At 45.0% G+C, this 23,145-nt stretch overlaps 1 protein-coding gene across 1 annotated transcript in view; it reads right to left on the reverse strand.

Moving 5' to 3' along the window:
- Positions 1-10,096, reverse strand: part of LOC112553610 (unconventional myosin-Ie-like) — a 30,618-nt gene extending 20,522 nt beyond the window's left edge. Inside the window, exon 1 of the mRNA XM_025220951.1 lies at positions 9,480-10,096. Within this exon, the coding sequence (XP_025076736.1) occupies positions 9,480-9,487 (8 nt within the window). The 5' untranslated portion in view covers positions 9,488-10,096. The remainder of the gene's footprint in view (positions 1-9,479) is intronic.
- Between the last annotated feature and the right edge of the window lie 13,049 nt (positions 10,097-23,145).

A 23,145-nucleotide genomic window follows, 5' to 3' on the forward strand; every position in this document is an offset into this window, starting at 1 on the left:
ATTGGCCCCGATGCTCCATCCCTCACTTGATGGAGGACCACGAGGGGGCCACGACCGGCCGAAGACGGTTGGCAGCGTTTTGCGGAGACATTGCAGTTCCGACATTGTGGATGATGTAGGGGAGCTCGTGAACTAAAGGGCTTGTACTTCCATCCATTCAACCAGCACACCTACCCCGTGCCTTTTGATAGAACACGTGTTAGTCACTGGAAACAGAGGAATGCTTGTCTTTATTGTGTTAGCAGTTGAACCTCAGTAGTTTGTTTCGCTCCAAACTGTCTAGAATTTCACAAAGCTGAAGACCTATTTGCCAGTAAAAATTCAATATGTATAAAGTTACATCTCATCAGAGTTTATTTGTTCCTCCCTTCAAGAGTGTCCTTCTACAAACTAGTACAAATCTCTTCTGGGGAAGAGGATAAATGAAATAGAAGATACTCTGACATTATAACAAATGAAGTCCAACATTTTGTAATTAATTCTGTTGTGGAGTATTTCTTTCACGAGAAGCCGTTAGTAGTGGGTGAGCATGTTGAGACCGTCTGTCACAAAACTAACCTGGTTGTCAGCAACACACCTTTCCAACTTCACCAACTGTTCATGTACTCTGTGTCTCGGAAATACCATGTAACAGCCACAACATGTCGCAACATCCTACACTTGCTTGTGGGTGGACGTGCATGACCTTCCCGCCTACAGCAGCGACACCAGACGGCGACCACCAGCCACCAGTGAAGACCAACGACCAACAAGGTCTACACAGCACCAGGCCGCCATCACGCTGCAGGCGGTCTTCAAGCCAGAGATCAGTAACCATGGCTACCGTGAAATCCGCCCAATGATCCAGCTTTCTACTAATTCACTGACAATGGTGGCGGTCCTTTTCTCTTGAAGATCCTGAACAGATGAAGAACAGATCCCAGTGTCATCAGAAGAAAGAAGACTTGGAGGAAAGGTGTACAGCGCCACCAGCTCGCAGCTGTCTGCTGACAACAAAGACTGGCAGTCACAGAAAACAAGTAAACAGACTTTGTGACAGGTAGCCTTGTGACAGGTAGCCTTGTGACACTAAGCTCTCCTGCCACCCACAAGACATCAGTACACGGAAAACAGATGGAGCTTCTGCATACTGACCTCACAATGTTCTCATCGCACCAATAAATGTTTCACACTCATTGCACGTGATCTGAACGTCAACACGTGAACTGAGCACTTGTTGACATGGCTATGTGAATCTTGTAATGTACACTGGTTGTAAATGTATAGTGTACACTATAAATGTATAGTGTACACTGGTTGTAAATGTATAGTGTACACTGGTTGTCACTGTTATACTGTAATTGGCTGTAAATGTATAGTGTATACACCAGTGATGCCCAACCTTTTTCGGCCTGCGGGCCATATCCATTTCGGACAGCCGTGTCGCGGGCCACTTCACCGCAAAAATACAAAAAAAAAAAAATAGAGCAGATACCATTTTTATTAGAAACAAGTTTACTTACCATTAATTATGTACTAATTAGTGGGATATTTGAAGTTGTTTTCCCGAAACCAACTTCTGAATGTCCGGCCTCATCGTAGAGACACCAAGTCAGAGCACTGAATCGAAATGTTCGTCCATCGAAAAAAAGATTGAGAGACGCCCCTACGTGGGGATAAATACTTCTTCTTCCTTTTTTTCTTTTTTTTCGTTTTTGTTTTTTTTTCTTCATTACTAACATGCCGATTTCCTGCACTGTGGGCAGAAGTTTCGCGGCCGGAATGGCACCGCGTCGCGGGCCGGATATGGCCCGCGGGCCGTAGGATGGGCATCCCAGGTGTATACTGACTGTCACTGTTATCGGTGTATTATAATTGTACACCCACTGTCGATTTTATCGCTATACATGTATTATAATGTACATTAGTGTGGCCTGAGTGTGTGACCAAGTGGTGGGGAGGAGGAGGAGGGGCGAGCCCCAAGGTCCCGCCTAAGGGTCACTGTGGGGATGAGACAGTCCGTCTTGTTTATCGCCCCGCCACGTATGTTGTGCCCAAGGCCCCGCATCCCCCCTACAGTACAGCAGGATTGATGTACAATAACATAATCTACTCTACAACTCTGTACAGCAGGATTGATGTACAATAACGGGCTCTACTCTACAACCCTATACAGCAGGATAGGACAAAAAGGCTCTACTCTACAACTCTATACAGCAGGATAGCTGCACAATAACAGGCTCTACTCTACAACCTGGTCTAGAGTGAATCGACAGTAAATGGTCAACTGACACAAGACACTTCACTCGATGCCATGAAGAAAGAATGATGATGACACCAGACACCTCGCTGGACGCCATAAAGGAAGAATGAAGATTTGCTGTTGCGTCAGACAGCAGGAAGACGTTAGTTGGAGGTTTATCACCTGGCTAAGCGGCAATTTTCAAAGGGTTTTGTGGCATCAGCGATAATCACTTTGTTGACGAGAGCGAGGAGAAAGTGTGGAGGTCTTTCAACACGCACGTGAACTGCTGCTAAATTTATTTGGCACGTGTCCACTCCCTCCCACTATCCCCCCCCACTACCACTACAACAGGATGGGGTTTACACGCATGACGTCAGCATAGTGGCAGTTTGACGATGTGTGTCTCTGGGATTAAAGAGGGCTAACCCCTCCCACCACCCACCTGCATCTTAGATGCAATGGAAGCTTGATCCTTGTAACGGCCGAGGACAGGTCACATGACTGTCTAGCTACGTCACTGCGGCTGTCACTGTCAACACTTACTCTATGGCAACCTCACATTTTATTTACTGTCAACGAAAAAGCACCCGATGGACTTTTGGTGACCAGCGTTGTGACACTTGTCAACATTGAAACTATTGCTGACTGACAAACGTCCGACTCTGTAGGTCCTGCCATGAGCAAGGTCAAGGTCCTACTCTGTTACATAATCTGTTATTTATCCATTTAGTTACAATACACAACACTAACGCCTCCAAAGTGCATTAATATTGTGGACAAGTTTTGCTGTATTTGTGGGGAAGTGACACTTGCCAACCAGAAGAAAAGTATCACATTTCAAGGGAAGAAGGCATATCATCTTTGCTTTGGATGCAAGATTGGCGACCATGACAAGCCTTGGGCCCTGCAAATATGCTGTGCTACATGTGACACAGCTTTCACAAGCGTTTGAATGGCAAAAGACTATCAATGCTGTTTGAGGTCCCCATAGTGTGGAGGGAGCCAAGCAATCACACAAATGACTTGTTACTTCTGCTTGGTTCCTTCTCTTTCCAGTGAGATGATGAAGCAAAAGAAGTCCAGAATAGTCCACCCCAACATTCTGTCTGCATTGAGACCAGTTTCACATGGTGAGGGATTCCTATTCCAAAACCTCCAGCAGAATTTTCTCTTCATTTAACTGATGAGGACGAGGGTGACTTGACGTGTGCTTCTCCTGGTCAGTCAGCATGCAGTGATCCAGATTTTCACTGTGGTGCATCATCAACCCCAACACAGAACAACACAGGAAGAACTCAATGACCTGGTTCATGATTAGGACTTATCCAAGAACAAGACAGAATTGCTAGGTTCAAGACTCTAACAATGGAATCTTCTAGAAGATGTCACAATTACTTCATATCAAAAAGCGCCACCAGCAGTTGAAGCCTTTCTTCACAAGGAAGTAATGTATTCTGCTCCGATATTGAGGGAGGGCCTTATGAATGCCTTAGAAATCACTCATGACCCACAAGAATGGAGACTGTTTGTAGACTCTTCCAAACTGTGTCTTCAGGCTGTGCTTCTGCACAATGGAAACCGTCTTCCATTTATTCCAGTAGCGCATGCTGTCCACATGACAGAGACGTGTGATAACTTAAAGCAGCGAAAACTACAAGGAACTAGTAGAAGACATGCTGATGCAGCATCAGAAACTTGGCTGCAATGTGTCTCTAAAGATCCACTTCATTCCCATCTGGATTTCCTTCCTGACAACTGTGGTGTGGTTAGTGATGAACACTGCCAACGTTTTCATCAAGATAGTGCAACAATGAAAAAAAGATAGCAGGGAAAATTGTGGACCACCATGCTGGCTGACTGCTGCTGGACACTCCCCACAGATGCTCCCCATCAGATGTACAAGGGACAGGCAAAGACATCTAAGACACAGTCTATGACTTGATTGTTTACAGGTGTTAACCACAGGTCAGTTACTATTAATATACATTTCGTCAAGTGCACAACAGTCATTGCAGATGCCAAACAAACAGAGCAATTTGCATTTTGCTGCCACATTCTGTTGAGCACACAAACATTGCAAGAAATAATTTATTTCAGTAACATGACTTTTGTAAAACTCTGTTGACCAGTGTAAGCGGCCAAGGTTCTCTTCACTGGCTGGAAATATACTTTCTTACTGTTTTCTTATGTCTCCTCGTAAACGTTTCTTTCTCTCTCGCTCCCTCTCTCTGTCTCTGTGTTGCCTGAAACATTGGTCTCGCACAAACAATCTTATCTGTCACCTCTCTCTCTCTCTGCCCCCCTCCCACTGATTGTAATAATTTTCTAATCGTTTACACTTGTGATGTCGTCTCAAAGTGCTGCCAGCAGTATAGGTGTGTGTGTGTGTGTGATATGTGAATCTGTCATGTGAATGTCTGGCTGTAGTGTTTTACCAGAAATCACTGAAGCAGATCTTCACCGCGAGGACTGTGTACAATAAACTCACACGATATTTCCAGCTCATGAGCACGTGCACCGTGCACAATAAACCACGTGCTGAGGTCATCTCCAGCCTGTTGCGTGCCGTCACGCCTCACGTGACGTACTAAACACGTGCTTTAGGAGTACAAGCAGCCAATCAAAGTGATCGATAGACTTTCATCTCTTGCCTCTTGTTGACTACCATAAAGTAATATGGTGTCTACAAAGAGCCAATCAAACAGATATGCGTGCCGTCACGTGCCTTAGCCCTGCACCATCACGTGATTACCATCACGTTTAGTACTACGTCAGGTTAGAAGCCCTGTTTCATGGCGTTACATTCAAAACTGGACATCACGTGATGTGCCACAGCCAATGTATCGTCACACGTGATTTTAGGAAGGACGTAGTTTTCAGTGAATGTCTTGTTGGTCTTACTGTAGATACTTCTTACTTAAAACAATTGGTTTGAATAATAATTTGCTGTACTGCACGTTCTTTCGCGAAAGCACTGTGTTGTAACGTGACACAAATACCGGCTGACTATAAGTGACGTGGTAGTTTACCGTCCACCCGGCAATGGCAGGTGTCTGTCCGTGGCAGGACAAGCTAACTTGAACACCAACTAAAGACAGAAGTCTAGTTTTCTTCACGTTCGTTTCCAGTCGTTGAGCTCAACTGAGAAGTCAGTCCACGAGCCGTAACTACTCCGTGGTGTGGACAATGATGGAAGTCCCTGTGTGCTGGGCCCTGGGGATGTCAGTGGTGATGAAGAAAGTGTCAGCAGCGAGAGTGACAAGCGCTCAGCTTCAAGACATGACGTCACGTCATAGCAAGCTGCACAGTCCTAAGTGCACGTCACTGTCCCCATTGTGTCATTGTTAGAGATGTCTCGCCCTCAGCCACGTCTCAACATTCCTTCCAAAGGTCACCAGTCACACCTGCCGGAGCGCCACCAGTCACACCTGGTCATCTTGCAGTTGGCCATCTTTGCTCAACACAAGTAACATTTGCGATCAGGCGCCGTAACCGTTGCATGTTTGAGGAGACAACTGCGCCCAACAATGGCATTTCTGTGCCACGCTTATCGCGAATTGTCTCCCCGCCAGCAGTCGTGTTGGTGTCCCCTCGCCCACTGCCTGACGGTCGCCAGAGGGCGGGCGAGATGGTGTGCACAGCGCATCTGTACAGGGGATGGGGAGGAAGGGAATGCGGGGAGTGGGGCAAGACAGGGGGAGCTGGAAGGGTTACATAGTTTGCACAAGGGCAAGCCACTCACATCTCTCACAATGGCGTCTGCGCTGTTGTTTACTTCGCGGTTACCTACGGCAACTGGTTACACACACCACCTCCTTGCTGTGGGAAGGGGGGACCGGCGGGTCATTGAATATCCGATCCTGTTTCTTGTTCCGTGTAGTAAGTCTTCAGTTCTGGTCATTGAGGCAGTGTCCTCATGGCGCATTAGCGACTGAAGAGCCCGGATGTGAGGGAGGGAGACTTGCTGTCAGTTGGGGACACGAATGGCGGGGGCCTGTGCCGCGGGCCCCTCTGTGCATCTGCTATTTCCGCATTTCAAAAATTGTTCTGTTATTCCTAGGGATCGCATCTCTACGTTGCCTGTACTTTTATAAAAGCGTTTCATGAATAAAATTAATTAATTAAAAATAGCCTTTAAAATGTGATGGCTGACCTCAACTCATGCATTAGGAGGCAAAATAATCGAATTTTGTGGTGTGAGTAGCGCATTGATTGTTGATTGCGTGTTGTTTATTGATTGCATGTTGATTGATGGTTTCGCCACAATGGTATGCCGATGTTTAGTCACCCAATGTCACACCTGATGTTATGCCTCGAATACTATGAAAGTATGAAAGTAAAGGTTAATGAATCATGTGACTACTTGTTGATCTGTAGCAAATATGTTTATTCGAACATCAACGTCCGGAGTGATTGTGTTTGTTTGTTTGTTAATGTTGAGAGAAAGAAGGAAGCGTGAGATGTGACGTACATCGTGATTGCTCCTGCTGTTAGATAAGTCACCTGTGACGTACTCTGTGAGTAGCTACTACAAAGTTGTAACGTACATAGTCACGTGGTATTCTAGAGTCTTGATCAGTTGCCTGAAGACTGTTTCCTTTAAATGAATACAAGAGAAAAAAAAGAGAGGAAGATTCAGTGTCCCCCTTCTCGCTCTCCCTCTCTCCGTGCTGGTGCTGTATCGTGTGCGTGACCTTCTTTTATTCCCTCATTCCCCACAGTGCTTATTCCCTCATTCCCCACAGTGCTTATTCCCTCATTCCCCACAGTGCTTATTCCCTCATTCCCCACAGTGCTTATTCCCTCATTCCCCACAGTGCTCCCTCATTTCTTATTCCTCATCCCAAGTGCTTATTCCCTCATTCCCCACAGTGCTTATTCCCTCATTCCCCACAAGAGCAGTGAGAGGTCAGTGCGTGGAGTCTGATTCCTTCAGTCAGAACTCACCAGGCAATGACACGATGTAGCCTCGTTCTAAGCATAGAGCAGAGTAGTGAAGACGAGCAAGAGACGGACAAGTGTCAGGACAGACTGTAGTCCTCAGCCGGGTCTGGACCCCAGGACTCAAGTCCTTGTGAGACACTGGCCTGACCCTGCAGGGCGCAAACAGAAGTCAGGTGTGACACACAGTCAACATCTGTGACATGTTTCTGACACATTCTTGCAACCATCTCACACAGGACACCCCAGACTGTTGCAGAAGGAATACAGGGCTAGCATAAACTGGGGCCACAACATCCGGGTGGGTCGACAGTCACATCATGTCACATCATGTCACATCATGTCACAGCCATGAAGCACCTCGACAGGACAGGCCACGTCTCTTGTCCTCGCTACCACAGACCTGTAGAGACTAGATGTTTGTCATATACTAGGTGTTTGTCATACACTAGTAGTCTGTCATATACTAGATGTCTGTCATATACTAGGTGTTTGTCATACACTAGATGTTTGTCATATACTAGAGTTTTTTATATAGGTGTTTGTATACTAGTGTTTTTGTCATATACTAGATGTTTGTCATATACTAGATGTTTGTCATATACTAGGTGTTTGTCATACACTAGGTGTTTGTCATAATACACTAGATGTTTGTCATAATACACTAGATGTTTGTCATACACTAGAAGTCGGTCATATACTAGATGTTTGTCATACACTAGGTGTTTGTCATACCTATGTTTGTCATACATACACTAACTGTTTGTCATAATATACTAGAAGTCTGTCATATACTAGATGTTTGTCATACTAGGTGTTTGTCATACTAGGTGTTTGTTCATAATACTAGATGTTTGTCATAATACACTAGATGTTTGTCATACACTAGAGTGTTTGTCATACACTAGAAGTCTGTCATATACTAGGTGTTTGTCATAATACACTAGAAGTCTGTCATATAGCACTAGATGTTTGTGACGGTTTCACAAGATGTTTGTAGTCATTACACTAAATGTTTGTCACCTCTTGTGTTATGCTGCTCATAATTAGTATCATCTATGATATCATCACGAGGGCAAACTCAGCTGTCACAGAATAATTCATGGACGGGCTGTCAGTCGAAGAAAACATATTTCATAATGCTAGTACTTTACTACCAGTGTTTGTTGTCTAATTATTTCTGTGTCACCATACTTTCCGCAACTGTGATCGGAGAATACAGATCATTGAAGCTCAACAATAATAAACCTTGTGATCACCAGGTTTGATAACAACTAACCTTGCTATCATCATCATCGACTAACAATAACAAACCTTGTCATCATGTCTTATTGTCTGATATGACGTAGACTCAATGTTCTTTCAACACATTCCTGCGATAACTTATCGGCACAGCATATCATCGACTGAAGGAAATAAAAGACAAGAAACAAATAATCTTTTGAGGAGATTTATCTGAAGAAGAAATAATTCTAGCTGCAACTGGCTCGTAGGACCTCCTCCTCCTCCTCCTCGCCTAGTCTTCACATCACTAGAGTTGCCTCTCTTGCTTGTCGTTAATTGATGTCAAGGCTAATGTTCTGTCACAATTCTCTCTCTCGCCTGGTGTCTACCTCTCGACATCTCCTCATTTTCTCGCCGATTTACAATAGTCAGGCCGACGTGTGTGAGATATTTGCAGCTGTAGAACTGCCCTGCCAGCCCTGAAGACAACGCTGGGGGAGTTATCCCTCCCGTACACGCACTTACCACAGCTCGCACATCGTAAATAGCTTACCGCAGTTTGTAATCAGCATCATTGCAACCGTTCTCCTCACACATAACGAGCTAGAGCTCAGTCAGAACAGCTTCTGTCAAAGAACATCTTGCCAGTGACTTTGGAAGCCAGGAGAGGAGAGTCAGATGTGAACAGTGAACAGACGTCACCACCTCACAACGGTCGATACAGCACAGACCCCTGAACTCCCACACCAACACCAACACCACAACTCCTCTCTGCCATTGTAAGACCACACACACACACGGACACGCTGCTTGAACATACACCTACACTTTCTCGCATACACACACTCTCTCTCTCTCCTTCTCTCTCTCTTTCTTTCTCTTTCTCCTCTCTCTGTCTCTCTCTCTCCTTCTCTCTCTGTCCTTCTCTCTCTCTCCCCTTCTCTCTCTCTGTCCTTCTCTCTCTCTCCTTCTCTCTCTCCTTCTTTCTCTTTCTCCTCTCTCTCTGTCCTTCTCTCTCTCTGTCCTTCTCTCTCTCTGCGTCTTTAAGCATGCATGGACAAGCATACCTTCAAAAAGAAGAAAGCTGTACCTGGTCATACTGGAAATGCTGTCAGACGAAAGATGTGGAAGTGTGTCAGTGTCCTTACTCCTCACGCGGGTACGGTCCTGTACTCCACCCCAGTAACCACCCCGGACTGCGCCAGTCTCCGGCAGACTCACCAAACGAAGGACTGTCGTCGTCTGTCGAGGACTGAACACCAGGCTCTTGCAGTGTCTGCTACAGATGACCACAGAGGAAGGTGAGATGGGCTGTCCACCCTCAGACCTGGAGGACAGGAGAGGGGAGGGTGTGAGGACACAGCAGGCAGGTTATGGGCATGGGGCCAGCTGCTTCTTCTTCTTTCTCTCTCTCGGCTTATCCCCCTTGTTTGATATGTTGTGAGAGCAGCTAACATTGTCGCCCTTGTTTGTCAGCTGTTTCCTGGAGGACTATGAACCACTCCACTGTTGCCTGAAGGACTGGGAGTGAGAGACAGAGTGGAGGCCACAGGAAAGCTACTCGCTGTGCTCGGCATACTGATCCGCCGATCAGAGGTCACAGTCGGGGTCATATTGACAACAGAACATCAGGACATACAGTGAGAGTCAAAACCCGATTAGTCATATTGACATCACAATATTCAAACTGAGAGTCCAACAGCCACAAGATGCTTAACGTACCCCTCCCCTCCTCACCACCTCCACAACAAAATCGTTACAATCTACGGGATGCAGAGAAGCTGGGTGCGTGCATCACGTGAAAGACATTGCACAGGCGCACCCGTCAGTGTCACACACGTGCACTGCAGTGAGCCAGCAGTAGGTGTCCACCATGGCGGCCTCAGACTCCTGTCAATGTAGCTCTGTGGACGGGAGCAGCGGCCACCCATCATACAGGTGTGTCACATTGCCTGCTCCTGTCTACCTGCCACGTTACACACGGCCGCGCCCAGCGTCCACAGAAACAATTAACAGCCGCACTTGACACGGGGAGGTAACTGCTGCCGGTCACGTTCTGTATTCTGGCCCCTGCTTTCTAAAGAGCGGCGTCCTTTTGATGTCCTGATGCTACTGCACGTGTACTGACGGTTTATGTCCGTTTGTGCACGCGTCTGTAATGGGCATGCGCGTCACGCATTACAGCATGCTGGGACGACTGGTACTGATTAGTGCGCGTAGTCTTAGTTGACATAATGACAGTGAATGATATAATCACTGTACTGTAGTAGTTGACATAATGACAGTGACTACGTAGTAGTTGACATAATGACAGTGATGTACTTTAGTGACATTGTATGCATAATGACAGTGAGTTGTACTGTAGTACAGGTAGTTGACATATGCAGTGATGTACTGTAGTAGTTGATATATGTTGAGTACTGTAGTACAGTAGTTGACATAATGACAGTGATGTACTGTAGTAGTACTGATGTACTGTAGTAGTTGACATAATGACAGTGATGTACTGTAGTAGTGGCTAATGACGTGATGTATAATGACATATAATGAAGTGACTTGTACTGTAGTACTGGTAGTAGTTGACATAATGACAGTGATGTACTGTAGTAGAGTGCATAATGACAGTGATGTACTGTAGTAGTGACAGTGACAAGTACAGTGTAGACATAATACAGTAGTTTGACAAGTTTGTAATGACAGTGATGTACTGTAGTAGTTGACATTGACATAATGACAGTTGAATGTACGTAGTAGTTGTACATAATGACAGTGATGTACTGTAGTACAGGTGTTGACATGACAGTGATGTACTGTAGTAGTTGACATAATGACAGTGATGTACTATAGTAAGTAGTTGACATAATGACAGTGATGTACTGTAGTAGTAGTGACATAATGACAGTGATGTACTGTAGTACAGGTAGTTGACATAATGACAGTGATGTACTGTAGTAGTTGACATAATGACAGTGACTAGTAATCACTGTACTGTAGTACAGGTAGTTGACATAATGACAGTGATGTACTGTAGTAGTTGACATAATGACAGTGATGTACTGTAGTACAGGTAGTTGACATAATGACAGTGATGTACTGTAGTACAGGTAGTTGACATAATGACAGTGATGTACTGTAGTGACATGTTGACATAATGACAGTGATGTACTGTATGTATGTATTGACATAATGACAGTGATGTACTGTTAGTACACGGTAGTTGACATAACTGTGACAGGTAGTGATGTACTGTAGTTGACATAATACAGGTAGTTGACATAATGACAGTGATGTACTGTAGTAGTTGACATAATGACAGTGATGTACTGTACAGGTAGTTGACATAATGACAGTAGAGTTGTGACATGATGTAGTACAGGTAGTTGACATAATGACGTGATGTACTGTATAGTAGTAGTGTAATACAGTGAGTACTGTAGTTGACATAATGACAGTGAGTGATGTACTAGTAGGTAGTTGACATAATGACAGTGATGTACTGTAGTACAGGTAGTTGACATAATGACAGTGATGTACTGTAGTACAGGTAGTTGACATAATGACAGTGATGTACTGTAGGTAGTTGACATAATGACAGTGATGTACTGTAGTAGTTGACATAATGACAGTGATGTACTGTAGTACAGGTAGTTGACATAATGACAGTGATGTACTGTAGTAGTTGACATAATGACAGTGATGTACTGTACGGTGGTAGTTGACATAATGACAGTGATGTACGTATGTAGGTAGTTGACATAATGACAGTGATGTATGTACAGTATACATAATGACAGTGATGTAGTAGTAGTTGACATAATGACAGTAGTATTGACATAATGACAGTGATGTACTGTAGGTAGTTGACATAATGACAGTGATGTACTGTAGTAGTTGACATAATGACAGTGATGTACTGTAGGTAGTTGACATAATGACAGTGATGTACTGTAGTACAGGTAGTTGACATAATGACAGTGATGTACTGTAGGTAGTTGACATAATGACAGTGATGTACTGTAGTACAGGTAGTTGACATAATGACATGATGTACTGTAGTACAGGTAGTTTACATAATGACAGTGATGTACTGTAGTACAGGTAGTTCACATGGTGCGACTATATTAGTTGAATACAGTTTGTTACAATATCCAACTGTACATTAGTCACGAAGTAGACGGGAAATTGTGGGCTGCGGTGTAAGTAGTCATCATTATGGAATGTATGAAGTGCATGTAGTCAGTGTAGTCAATTAATAAAATGCACAGGTATAGATGACACTACAGTACAGTTAGTTCATGTCACAGAAGTGTATTAGAGGCAAAGTGGGGACTGAGCTACAATGTGTCAGTTCACATCATTAAAATGATCACATCATTGAATTACAGCTCCACGACTTACCATAATGAGAAGCAATGAAATTACAGTACAACAGATGACTGTAAATGATGTGTATACATGGATATACAGTCAGGTAATGGAAGGCAATGCATTGGTGGAATGACACTGTAGTCAGTTAACATAATAAGTACAATGTACAGCTAATACAGCGAGGATGGATGGAGTGAAGTAGTCACTTCCACAAACACCGTGTGGCTGGAATGGCGGGCAGTGTGTGGATTCAGCTAGTCCACAGTCCACAGATGTCTAGTCAGGTAGCTATAGAAGCTAACAGCTATAACGAGGCTCCCGCTATGTTTAGCTACATTCATGAAGCTGTCTGTGTCCGCCACGAGCAGTCACATCAAAGTTCCTTCTTCCAGCCTTGCAAGTACATTGGCTGGTGTGCGTGGAAGACCAACAAGAATCAATCGTCTTGTAATACTTTCATTGACATACCATCGCCGCCAGTAAGCGCGACCATCTGCATTTCCATTCACTTCTACACGGATCACAGTTAGCCAACATTAAAACATGTTTTCTTTCATTTTTTACGCTTGAATGCTCCTCCAGTGATCCCCCATGACCACGTGGCCAGGCAGTCTTCTCATCTTAGATTTTCCACATCAGGCGTTGCACCCTGCTCCAGTTGTCACCAGGTACAGCTGTACCAGCTGTGATCACACCATTACTAGTATTACATAGCATTACTAGTATAGCAGATAGGTTCGGTCATCATTGATAAATGCACCATTACTAGTAGTACTTACACATTAACACTAACACTAACATTAACATTAACATTAACACTAACACTAACATTAAACATTAACACTAACATTAACATTAATATTAACATTAACACTAACATTAACACTAACACTAACACTAACATTAACACTAACATTAATATTAACATTAACACTAACACTAACATTAACACTAACATTAACACTAACATTAATATTAACATTAACACTAACATTAACACTAACATTAACATTAACACTAACATTAATATTAACGTTAACATTAACATTAACACTAACACTAACATTAACACTAACACTAACATTAACATGACTATTACAGAGATCCAGTCATCACTGACGATAAACAACATCTGTTATTACCAGCGCTACTTGAAGAATAGTGGTCAGTAGCGCTATTTATAGCACTTGTCGTCATCTGTAGCACCGGCACCGGCACCAGCACCAGGGGCTGAGGTCACACAGGTCAACTCAGCCACCCTCCCGACTGCATGCTGTCCGACGTGAGCCCCACGTGCTGACTACGTCGTGCTCTCAGTGTTATAAACTTACACAAATCACTCGGCTTCCTGCTGTGGGACTTGTCAACTGTAAACAACCACAACTTCACGCTGTGGGACTTGTCAACTGTAAACAACCACAACTTCACGCTGTGGGACTTGTCAACTGTAAACAACCACAACTTCACGCTGTGGGACTTGTCAACTGTAAACAACCACAACTTCACGCTGTCCTGTTCTTATTCACTATCGACATTCCAATGTGGCCATTATTTCTTCATCAGTCTAATGTCGCCTGTCTGCACACCCCACCCCTCTCCCCCTTAGTCCCTCCTTGTCATCCACCCCACTTCGTGCTGCTGAAGAAATGTCATTCACTCTTGTCCACGAAAGAAATAGGTTCGTAAGTTCAAAGGAATCTTCACAATGCGAGGGCTGGCAGATGCACCAGCAAATGCTGTGGAGAAATATCAAGCCCTCCTTTTCATCTATTATGGATGTCAGCATCAGAAGCAAACGCTTCCTGCAGCTAAAGGCCGCCATGTTGGCAGCGCCAGTGCCCCTCTCTGTGGCCACTCGGTCCCCGGATGTTGGCCGCTGGACCAGAAAAGCAGCGAATGACTGCGTTTCCTCGGCCTGGACAAGGACCATGTGCACCCACACGTGTGGGCCTGTGGGCACGAGTGCCTGTGGTGGGCCACCACCGAGTCTCTCTACCTCGTCCTGCTTCACGGGGCACCACAGTGCCCTCCATGGATGAGCTGCCAACACGCTGCCTGCCACATACCCTCACCCCTCACCCCTCACCTCTCACCCCCCTCACCTCTCATCCCTCACCTCTCACCCCTCACTCCTCACCTCTCACCCCTCATTGTCCAGTTCTCGGAAGTGCAAGCCCTCCTACATCCCCATAGACTCGACATCCCATGTCCTGTGTGTTGCTAGCACACCGCACCACTCGCCCACTGGGCGTTACCGTGACAACCTCCCAGTGTCATGCGTGACAAGCCTAGTGTCATGACGGCTGTTATGTCTTGTCATGGTGATGTCAGCGTGTGTTGTCACAACCAACACATGTGAGTGTTGTTGACTAGGATGTGGGGAAACCAAACTCTAGACTCAATCCAGTCTTGAGAAGGTGTTACGAGTAGATAAAAGTGTGTAACAGCAGGTGAGAGGGCGCTCGGTGTGTACTCTACTCACAAACGGCTCTTGTTCAACTGGGAGTGACTCATTACCATAATGTCCATAATAACGGACATCAATCAAGCTTCTGGTCGATGAAACAGACAGCGAGAGCAAACTGGAACAGTGTGTGTGTGTGTAGAACACATTATGACACGACGTGTGTAGAACACATTATGACACCATGTATGACACAACGTGTGTAGAACACAGTATGACACGATGTGTGTAGAACACATTATGACACAACGTGTGTAAAACACATTATGACACATGTATGACACACAGGGACGTACAAGAGTGAGAAGAACACACTCATCTCTGAGAGTACATAAGTACTTTGACACACTGACGGTGTTACTTACCTGTGTCACATGTGACTGACTCACTGTAGTGTAACAGGTCGCTAACATCCGATCACTATGTAGCCTTTGTTACCGAGATATAGCATTGGTTACAGCTATGTGGCCTTAGATACCACAGTTTAGCCCTGGCTCCGTGATGTTGCCTTGGTTACCGCGATGTGGCTTTGTTTACTTGAGACGTGGCCTTAGTTACCGCGATGTGGCTTTGTTTACCACGATTTAGCTTTCGTTACCGCGATGTGGCTTTGTGACCACAATGTTGCCCTGAGTACAGAGATTTAACGGTCGTTACCAAAAACTAGACTTCGTTACCGCCATGTTTGCTTGGTTACTGGGATTTTGCTTTTGTTATTGAAAACCTGCCTTAGCTACGGCGACATAGCCTTAGCTACCGTGATATACCCTTAGCTACCGTGACATAGCCTTAGCTACCGTGGTATACCCTTAGCTACCGTGATATAGGCTTAGTTACCGTGACATAGCCTTAGCTACTGTTATAAAGCCTTATAGCTGCTGGCTCGCGTAATGCACTAATTACTCACCCCCCTCTCTGTCACATTGCTCGCGGTTCTGTGTGTATTACTTTGGGCGTGTTTCTTGCGTGCACGTGATCCTGTGTGTGTGTGTTTCTCTGTGCACGTATTGTTGTTGCGATTAATTTCTCACGTTTCTTTCGTCCTTTTAGGTTTATCTGTAGGATGACTGCATATCATTATCACATCATCGTTTCTATCACTTTATATTTTTCAAGCATCAGTGTTAGCCTTGATTTTCAACGGCAGTGTGTGTGAAGGTTGATTACATTATTTATTTTAAGCGCTTATTCTGTCACGTGAGTAGCGGCCATGTTGGTGACCGTTGTGACCAGAAACCAGCGGTGGCCCAGCCTCACGAGGGAAACCATCGTCGACTGTGCGCATGTCACGTGACTAGGCATGGCACAAAGGAATGCGCGTGGCGCGTTATTTTTATGTTCAACAGCCGCCTGCCACTGGCGCCCATAGCAGCCGCGAGTATTAATGTTGGACAAAAACATTTCCATTTACATATATGACATATGAACAGACAGGTCACGTGGTGGGCAGGTCTGTCTCTCTGCCAACATGACCACGAGGGCCTTGCTTAGGTCACCACTGGCATCCTGACATCCGCACATTCCTGGTGTGACTCTGGCATTGTAGCTGGGTGACTGTCCAGCAAACAAGTCACAGAAAATAAAACCCAAAACAGCAAAAATGTAAAATTGAAACAAAGCGAAAAGTTTCTCTGCTTCTCTAACTAAATTATCGTGCTGCGAGGGATGAAGTGCGGCACTGACCCCGTCCTGTACACAGGTGACAGTGTCCTGACACTTCATCAAGGCTGTCAGGGACTGCCAGACACTGATCTGTCCTGTACACAGGTGACAGTGTCCTGACACTTCATCAAGGCTGTCAGGGACTGCCAGACACAGTCTGTCCTGTACACAGGTGACAGTGTCCTGACACTTCATCAGGGCCTGCCAGACACTGACGTCTGTCCTGTACACAGGTGACAGTGTCCTGACAGACAGCTCATTATTTTTCTCCAGGTCTGCTACTGTGCTCACGGTCTGTCCCTCACAGATGAGCAAGTGCGAGCACCCCCCCCCCCCCCCCCCTCGACAAAAGCGAGTCTGGAGTGAGCTGCCTCACATAAACATCAACCTGTCACTCCCTGAGTGGTGGAATGCGAATCTCTTACCTTTATAAAGCGGTGGGCATTGAAAGTAAAAGTAAGCATGGAATACTGTATCCTGTCTTGAGGGACAGTCTGTGCGTGTCTGTCCTGTCCCGTCACATGACGCTAGCTTCACAAATGTCTGTCTGTCTGTCTGTTATCCTTAAGTGACACTTATCTCCCGTTAGCTGAAGGCAAGTGATAAGACCTGTTGCCCAATACGACAGCGCCACAGGAAGTGACGGGACAAGTTGTAAAAGCATCAGCTACACCACGCATCACAGACACAAGCTTCCTCCATGTCGCCGCTGTTGTACTTTGTGCTGGTCGGCTGCTGGAACTACTTTGCGACCAATGTGACCAGGCGGATGTGTTGATGGAGAGGGTGGGCTTGCTACACTGGGATGCCTGATGCCGTGAACGCCCACGTGAGGTGATGGTTGCCCGGATTGTGTGGCGAGCGGCGCGGAGACTTACAGAGGTAGTGGGTGTGTGTTCATCATCTAAATCCCGTGACTTCTGACCTGTCTGCACGTGGCCCCAGCCAACTTGGGCTGTTTCGCAGAGACCATGACTCTCACGTTGCAGGCAAAGGGGAGGCAATACGTCAGGTGGGGGGATACCTGCTGGCTTGAAGGTTTTGTTGACGAGTGATGACCTCTGCTCCATGACTTCCTTACATTGCGATGTGAACATCAATGACTTGTGCTGACAACACTTGGCGACAGTGACGTCACTTGATGCTGCATCACACACACTGATGACGTGACATTAGGTTACAGTAACATCCTGTCACATTACAAACATTAACGTTTGCTGCTACATGACGTAGTTAGGACGTCATGCCACTTTCACTACGTGACCACTACGTGCTCAACTCCAGGGTAGACGTGTAGCTGTAGCCAGACTTGAACACGTGAAGTCTGTTTGTAGTGATACCCAGGCAAGTAAACGGGTGGAGAGCTCGTGAACAGATTATTGTCCTGGGGTTTACTACGTGGAGCGAGGTAGGGTTATATGGGGTGTTATGCTATGAACATTATGTTGTTACAGGCGTGTTACGTGATTGTGTGGGGTTGTAGTCATGATACAAAGATAAGTCCCGGGTAAAGGAAGGGCACGAGTCTTGTCTGTTTGTTATAAAGTCATCTTTACACTCCGCCGATGTTGCTCTACCCCTGCACCATAGATATAATCATGGACAAAGATGCCCTGTGGTCAAACTGCGCATAGTCAGGATAGCGGGGGGGACAGAACGTGTGTGCTTGTTGCCCCCAGTCTTACCCGCGGGTTAGGACTTTCCCTTGCCTCGTGATCATGTGTCCTGGTGGTTGCACGTGAACACAGTAGTCCGCGGGGACTTGCTTGTGATGGCAGTGTGTTAGCGAGGGCCTGCTAAGTGAATACAGCATTATACTCATTTATTGTGAAGTCAACTCTTTGCAGGGATGGTTAAGTGAACATGTTATTGCAGGGAGAGCGTGGAGAGTTATCTCTACTGGGTACGGGTGGCGGGTGTGGGTGTCGCCATCAAACAGACTGGCTGTGTGCCCTTGGCTGGCCTCCACATCGCTCCCTTTGATGCTGGCCGCCAGCAATTAGTGGGGAGGAGGGAGCGGACTCGACCGTTACTTCCGCTGGGAAGTGTGACGACTACAGTGGCGCCGCCCAGCGGTCACAGCCAGTGATTAGCGCTGGTGTAGCGTCAGTCTCGTGCCTGGGTGTCGCACGTGCTGCTTCGCCAACGAGGGTCCTGCTGCACGGCGCACGCTTGTCCTCGCTGGACGTTCTCCCGTCGTCAACTGTCCGATAAACACAGTGTCCAATAAACACAGTGTCCAATAAACACGGTGTCCAATAAACTATCTCCTCTCGAACTACGAGATGAGTCATGTTGGAGCGAGAGACAAAATCCGCAGTTCAAATCTCTTGTGGTGTCGCGGCTGATGGAGGACGTGTGGTATGTTGTTGGCGCTTGTCTTTGCACGCTTCCCTCTTTCATTCCCACGTCTGCCGCAAACAAAGCGTGAATGTGTGAGTGTGTGACAACACCTCGTCTGCATCCCTGTCTTCGCGTGCGTGCATACGTGTGTGGGCGTGCGCACATGAGGGAGGGGAGCGTGCATGTGTTTCTTCGTGTGTGCGCGAGTGTGACGATGTGTATGCGACTGTTGGTCAATAAGTACGCGGGAGCATATGTCTGTGTGTATGTGAGACAGACTGTAAGCATGTCTGTGTGAGAGTGAGAGCGTGTGCTTGTCTTTTAGTGTGAGAGCTTATGTCTGTGTGTGTGTGAGAGTGTACGTACTCTGTATGTGACATTGTATATCTGTGTGAGACAGAGCGCGTGTCTGTATATCACACAGCCCATCGTCACTGTCTGTCTTCACCTTGGTGCGGCGAGTGTGACTGTGAAGGTGGTGTGAAAGTGAGGATGAGGTGACGAGCAGATGTCAGTGTCCGGGAGGGTTGATGGCGGACAGAGCGGTTAAAGTGGTCAGGAAGACCAAGGAAGGCCACTAAGCTCTCCTCACTACTTTCTCACATATTTTCCAACATTTTCAAATCATTTTGAATGACTCCATACACAGAATCGCAATGAGGATCCTGGAGTGTGATGGAGGAGCTGAGTCACTTTGTTGATTGTAGTTTATACAAGAAATGCTTGTTTACTTTGTCTGCCACAAAGCAGTTTGTCTATTTGACCGCCCAGTTATCCTGCCACGGAGGTAAGCAACTGTCTGTCATCCACTAATCTGCCCTCGCCATCAACTGAGGGCCCATTGCTCTCCTCGCCATGGCCGCGTGACTAGAAAGAAAAGAAAGGTCAGCACTCGTGACCTCTGTCTTGAGGGCTAATGCAGCCTGCCTCTCTGGAAATTCCAGCCATCGTCGCTGAAATTGTCTGCCGATTCCAGGAACTGAGGGCGAGAGTGACTTCCCTTCCTGTCACTGCTGCACACGCTGTCTTTCTTCTTCTCTCTTTCTCTCTCATGCTTTCTCTCTGTCTTAAAGACAGCAGCCCCGTATGCAGGGAGCACCGATAGCGCCGCTAGAGGTACGATATCCCTTTCGTCACTATAGCGCGGGAAAATTCGCATGCAGGGACCGCCGATAGCCGGCTATCGTACCTCTACGGCTAATGGAGCCTCACCCCTCCGTTAGCTCGCTATCGTACCGAAAGCACAAGATGGCGGACTGGAGGTTCGGGGACCGTATTCGACGCTGTTTGCGCCGCGAACGTGTTTTTCGGGACAGGAATCCTCCCCTTGACGGGTACAACGACCAAGAACTGTACTAGAAATATAAATTTAGAAGACACGATGGTTTAGAACTGACAAATGACATTGCAGCAGCAATCGAATCGTCGAATCGACGTGGGTGGCTTTCTCCAGTGTTACGGGTACAGAATAAATGAGTTATTATGCTGCTGATAAAACTTGTTCAGCTTGTTGTATATTTGATTTTAGCCATGCTTAGTTGCTTTTTAAATGATATTTTAAATTTGAAAAAGGCAAAATTAACATCCTAGCTTAGGTATTGTGCAGACTAACATGACTGTAAAGTGACAGTCAAACCATCTAGTTCTTGACATAGGATTTGCCTTGTGTGAGAGAGTTTGTGTGTTGAGGCTTTGTACTGTAACCGAATAATTTTTAGTTTGCATTGCATCTCACTTCTGAATACATGTTACAGGGGTGTGTGTGTTGAGGCTTTGTAATGTAACCCACATTTTTTCATTTTGCTTTGCATCTCACTTCAGAATATATGTTGCAGGTGTGTGAGTTTGTGTGTTGAGGCTTTGTACTGTAACCGAAAAATTTTTATTTTGCATTGCATCTCACTGCTAAATACCTGTTGCAGGTGTGTGTGTGTGTGTTGATGCTTTGTAATGTAACCCACATTTTTTCATTTTGCTTTGCATCTCACTTCAGAATATATGTTGCAGGTGTGTGAGTTTGTGTGTTGAGGCTTTGTACTGTAACCGAAAAATTTTTATTTTGCATTGCATCTCACTGCTAAATACCTGTTGCAGGTGTGTGTGTGTGTGTTGATGCTTTGTAATGTAACCCACTTTTTTTTTTGTATTGCATCTCACTTCTGAATATCTGTTACAGGTGAGTGTGTGTATGTGTTTTGAGACTATGTACTGTAACCCACATTTTTTTTCATTTTGCTTTGCATCTCACTTCAGAATATATGTTGCAGGTGTGTGAGTTTGTGTGTTGAGGCTTTGTACTGTAACCGACAAATTTTTATTTTGCTTTGCATCTCACTGCTAAATACCTGTTGCAGGTGTGTGTGTGTGTTGATGCTTTGTAATGTAACCCACTTTTTTTTTGTATTGCATCTCACTTCTGAATATCTGTTACAGGTGAGTGTGTGTATGTGTTTTGAGACTATGTACTGTAACCCACATTTTTTTTATTTCGCATTGCATCTCACTTCAGAATATGTGTTGCAGGTGTGTGAGTGTGTGTGTTGAGGCTTTGTACTGTAACCCACATTTTTTAGTTTGCATTGCATCTCACTTTTGAATAGCTGTTGCAGGGATGTGTGTGTGACTTTGTACTGTCACCCACATTTTTTCATTTTGCATTGTATCTCATTTCAGAATATGTGTTGCAGGTGTGTGAGTTTGTGTGTTGATGCTTTGTACTGTAACCCACACTTTTTAACTGTATACAGATCCACTCTAATATACAAAAATGCATACACTGGCAGTATTGCTAGTTTTAATTATCATTTATCTCTTTGTCTAGCTTGCTTCTTTAGCTTTTAGCAGCCAGACTTCTAGTTTGAGATTTTAAATTCTAGTTCCATTTGGCTTATAATAGACTGCTTTTTGGTCTTTGAAATGCTAGATAATGAGCTGTTGCTCTGTATCTCCTTTGCTGGCTGTTTTTCTTTTTTTCATTCTAAGGGTTTTCCGGTTGTCCAGGGTGGGGTTGACGGGTAGTAGTTTGCCAACGATTTGAAGGGACTTGAATATTCTGTGGCAGAGCAAAGAAAAATATGTAGTAAATGATGGTTGCAAGAGTGGCAATTAGATTTCTGCATATACATCAATAGCATTCTAAAGAAAAGTGATGTTATCCACAAACTGATTTAGTGTAAAGTGGCAGAAAATTATCAATCCTGCAACAATTTACTGAAAATATCATTTAAATGTATATATATATATATTTGTGTGGATGCAATAATTCACTTTTCATTTTGCTTTTGTTTTAAAATGTGTGATTGTGACTGTTTGAGAGTAAAATAAATTTCTCTATGTAAATTTTAAGATATTGTGTATTACTTGTTGAGATGGCAACATGTTGCACACAAACTTCAGAACACAGCATTCTGCGTGCAAAGTTCACAATAGAGCCACCGTAAAACATGAATTCATTCAGCCTGCTTACCTCCTGTGAATCTGGACCATTCACTGGAATAAAAAACATGTTTTAAAAATTGTACTTCATTTAATCAACAAGCATATAGCTGATGTATAAACAATAAAAGAAAAGTAAATAATGGTTGCATTTGAGGCAAGATTAAACCAACCCATTTCAACCTGTGGTGCTGTGTCCCAGTTACCAAGAATGTAAAGCATGTAATATTAACAATTATAAGCGTGATTTAAACATCCAACGCATACAATATGTTTCACTGCTCCCTCCTACATCCAGCTGATTTGCAAAACATAATCACATTTTCTATTATAATTTCATAAAAAATATAAATAAAAATAAGTAATTATTCTGTCATTTACTGTTTTATATACTTTTTTTAGCCAGTTAATGTGTCACTTACCTCCAATACCACTGATCAGGGTAGGTGATATTGCCAAGGATCGCAGCAACAGCCTCTTCATA

The sequence above is a fragment of the Pomacea canaliculata genome, linkage group LG13 (genome assembly GCF_003073045.1).
Source record: "Pomacea canaliculata isolate SZHN2017 linkage group LG13, ASM307304v1, whole genome shotgun sequence".
NCBI classification, from domain to species: domain Eukaryota; kingdom Metazoa; phylum Mollusca; class Gastropoda; order Architaenioglossa; family Ampullariidae; genus Pomacea; species Pomacea canaliculata.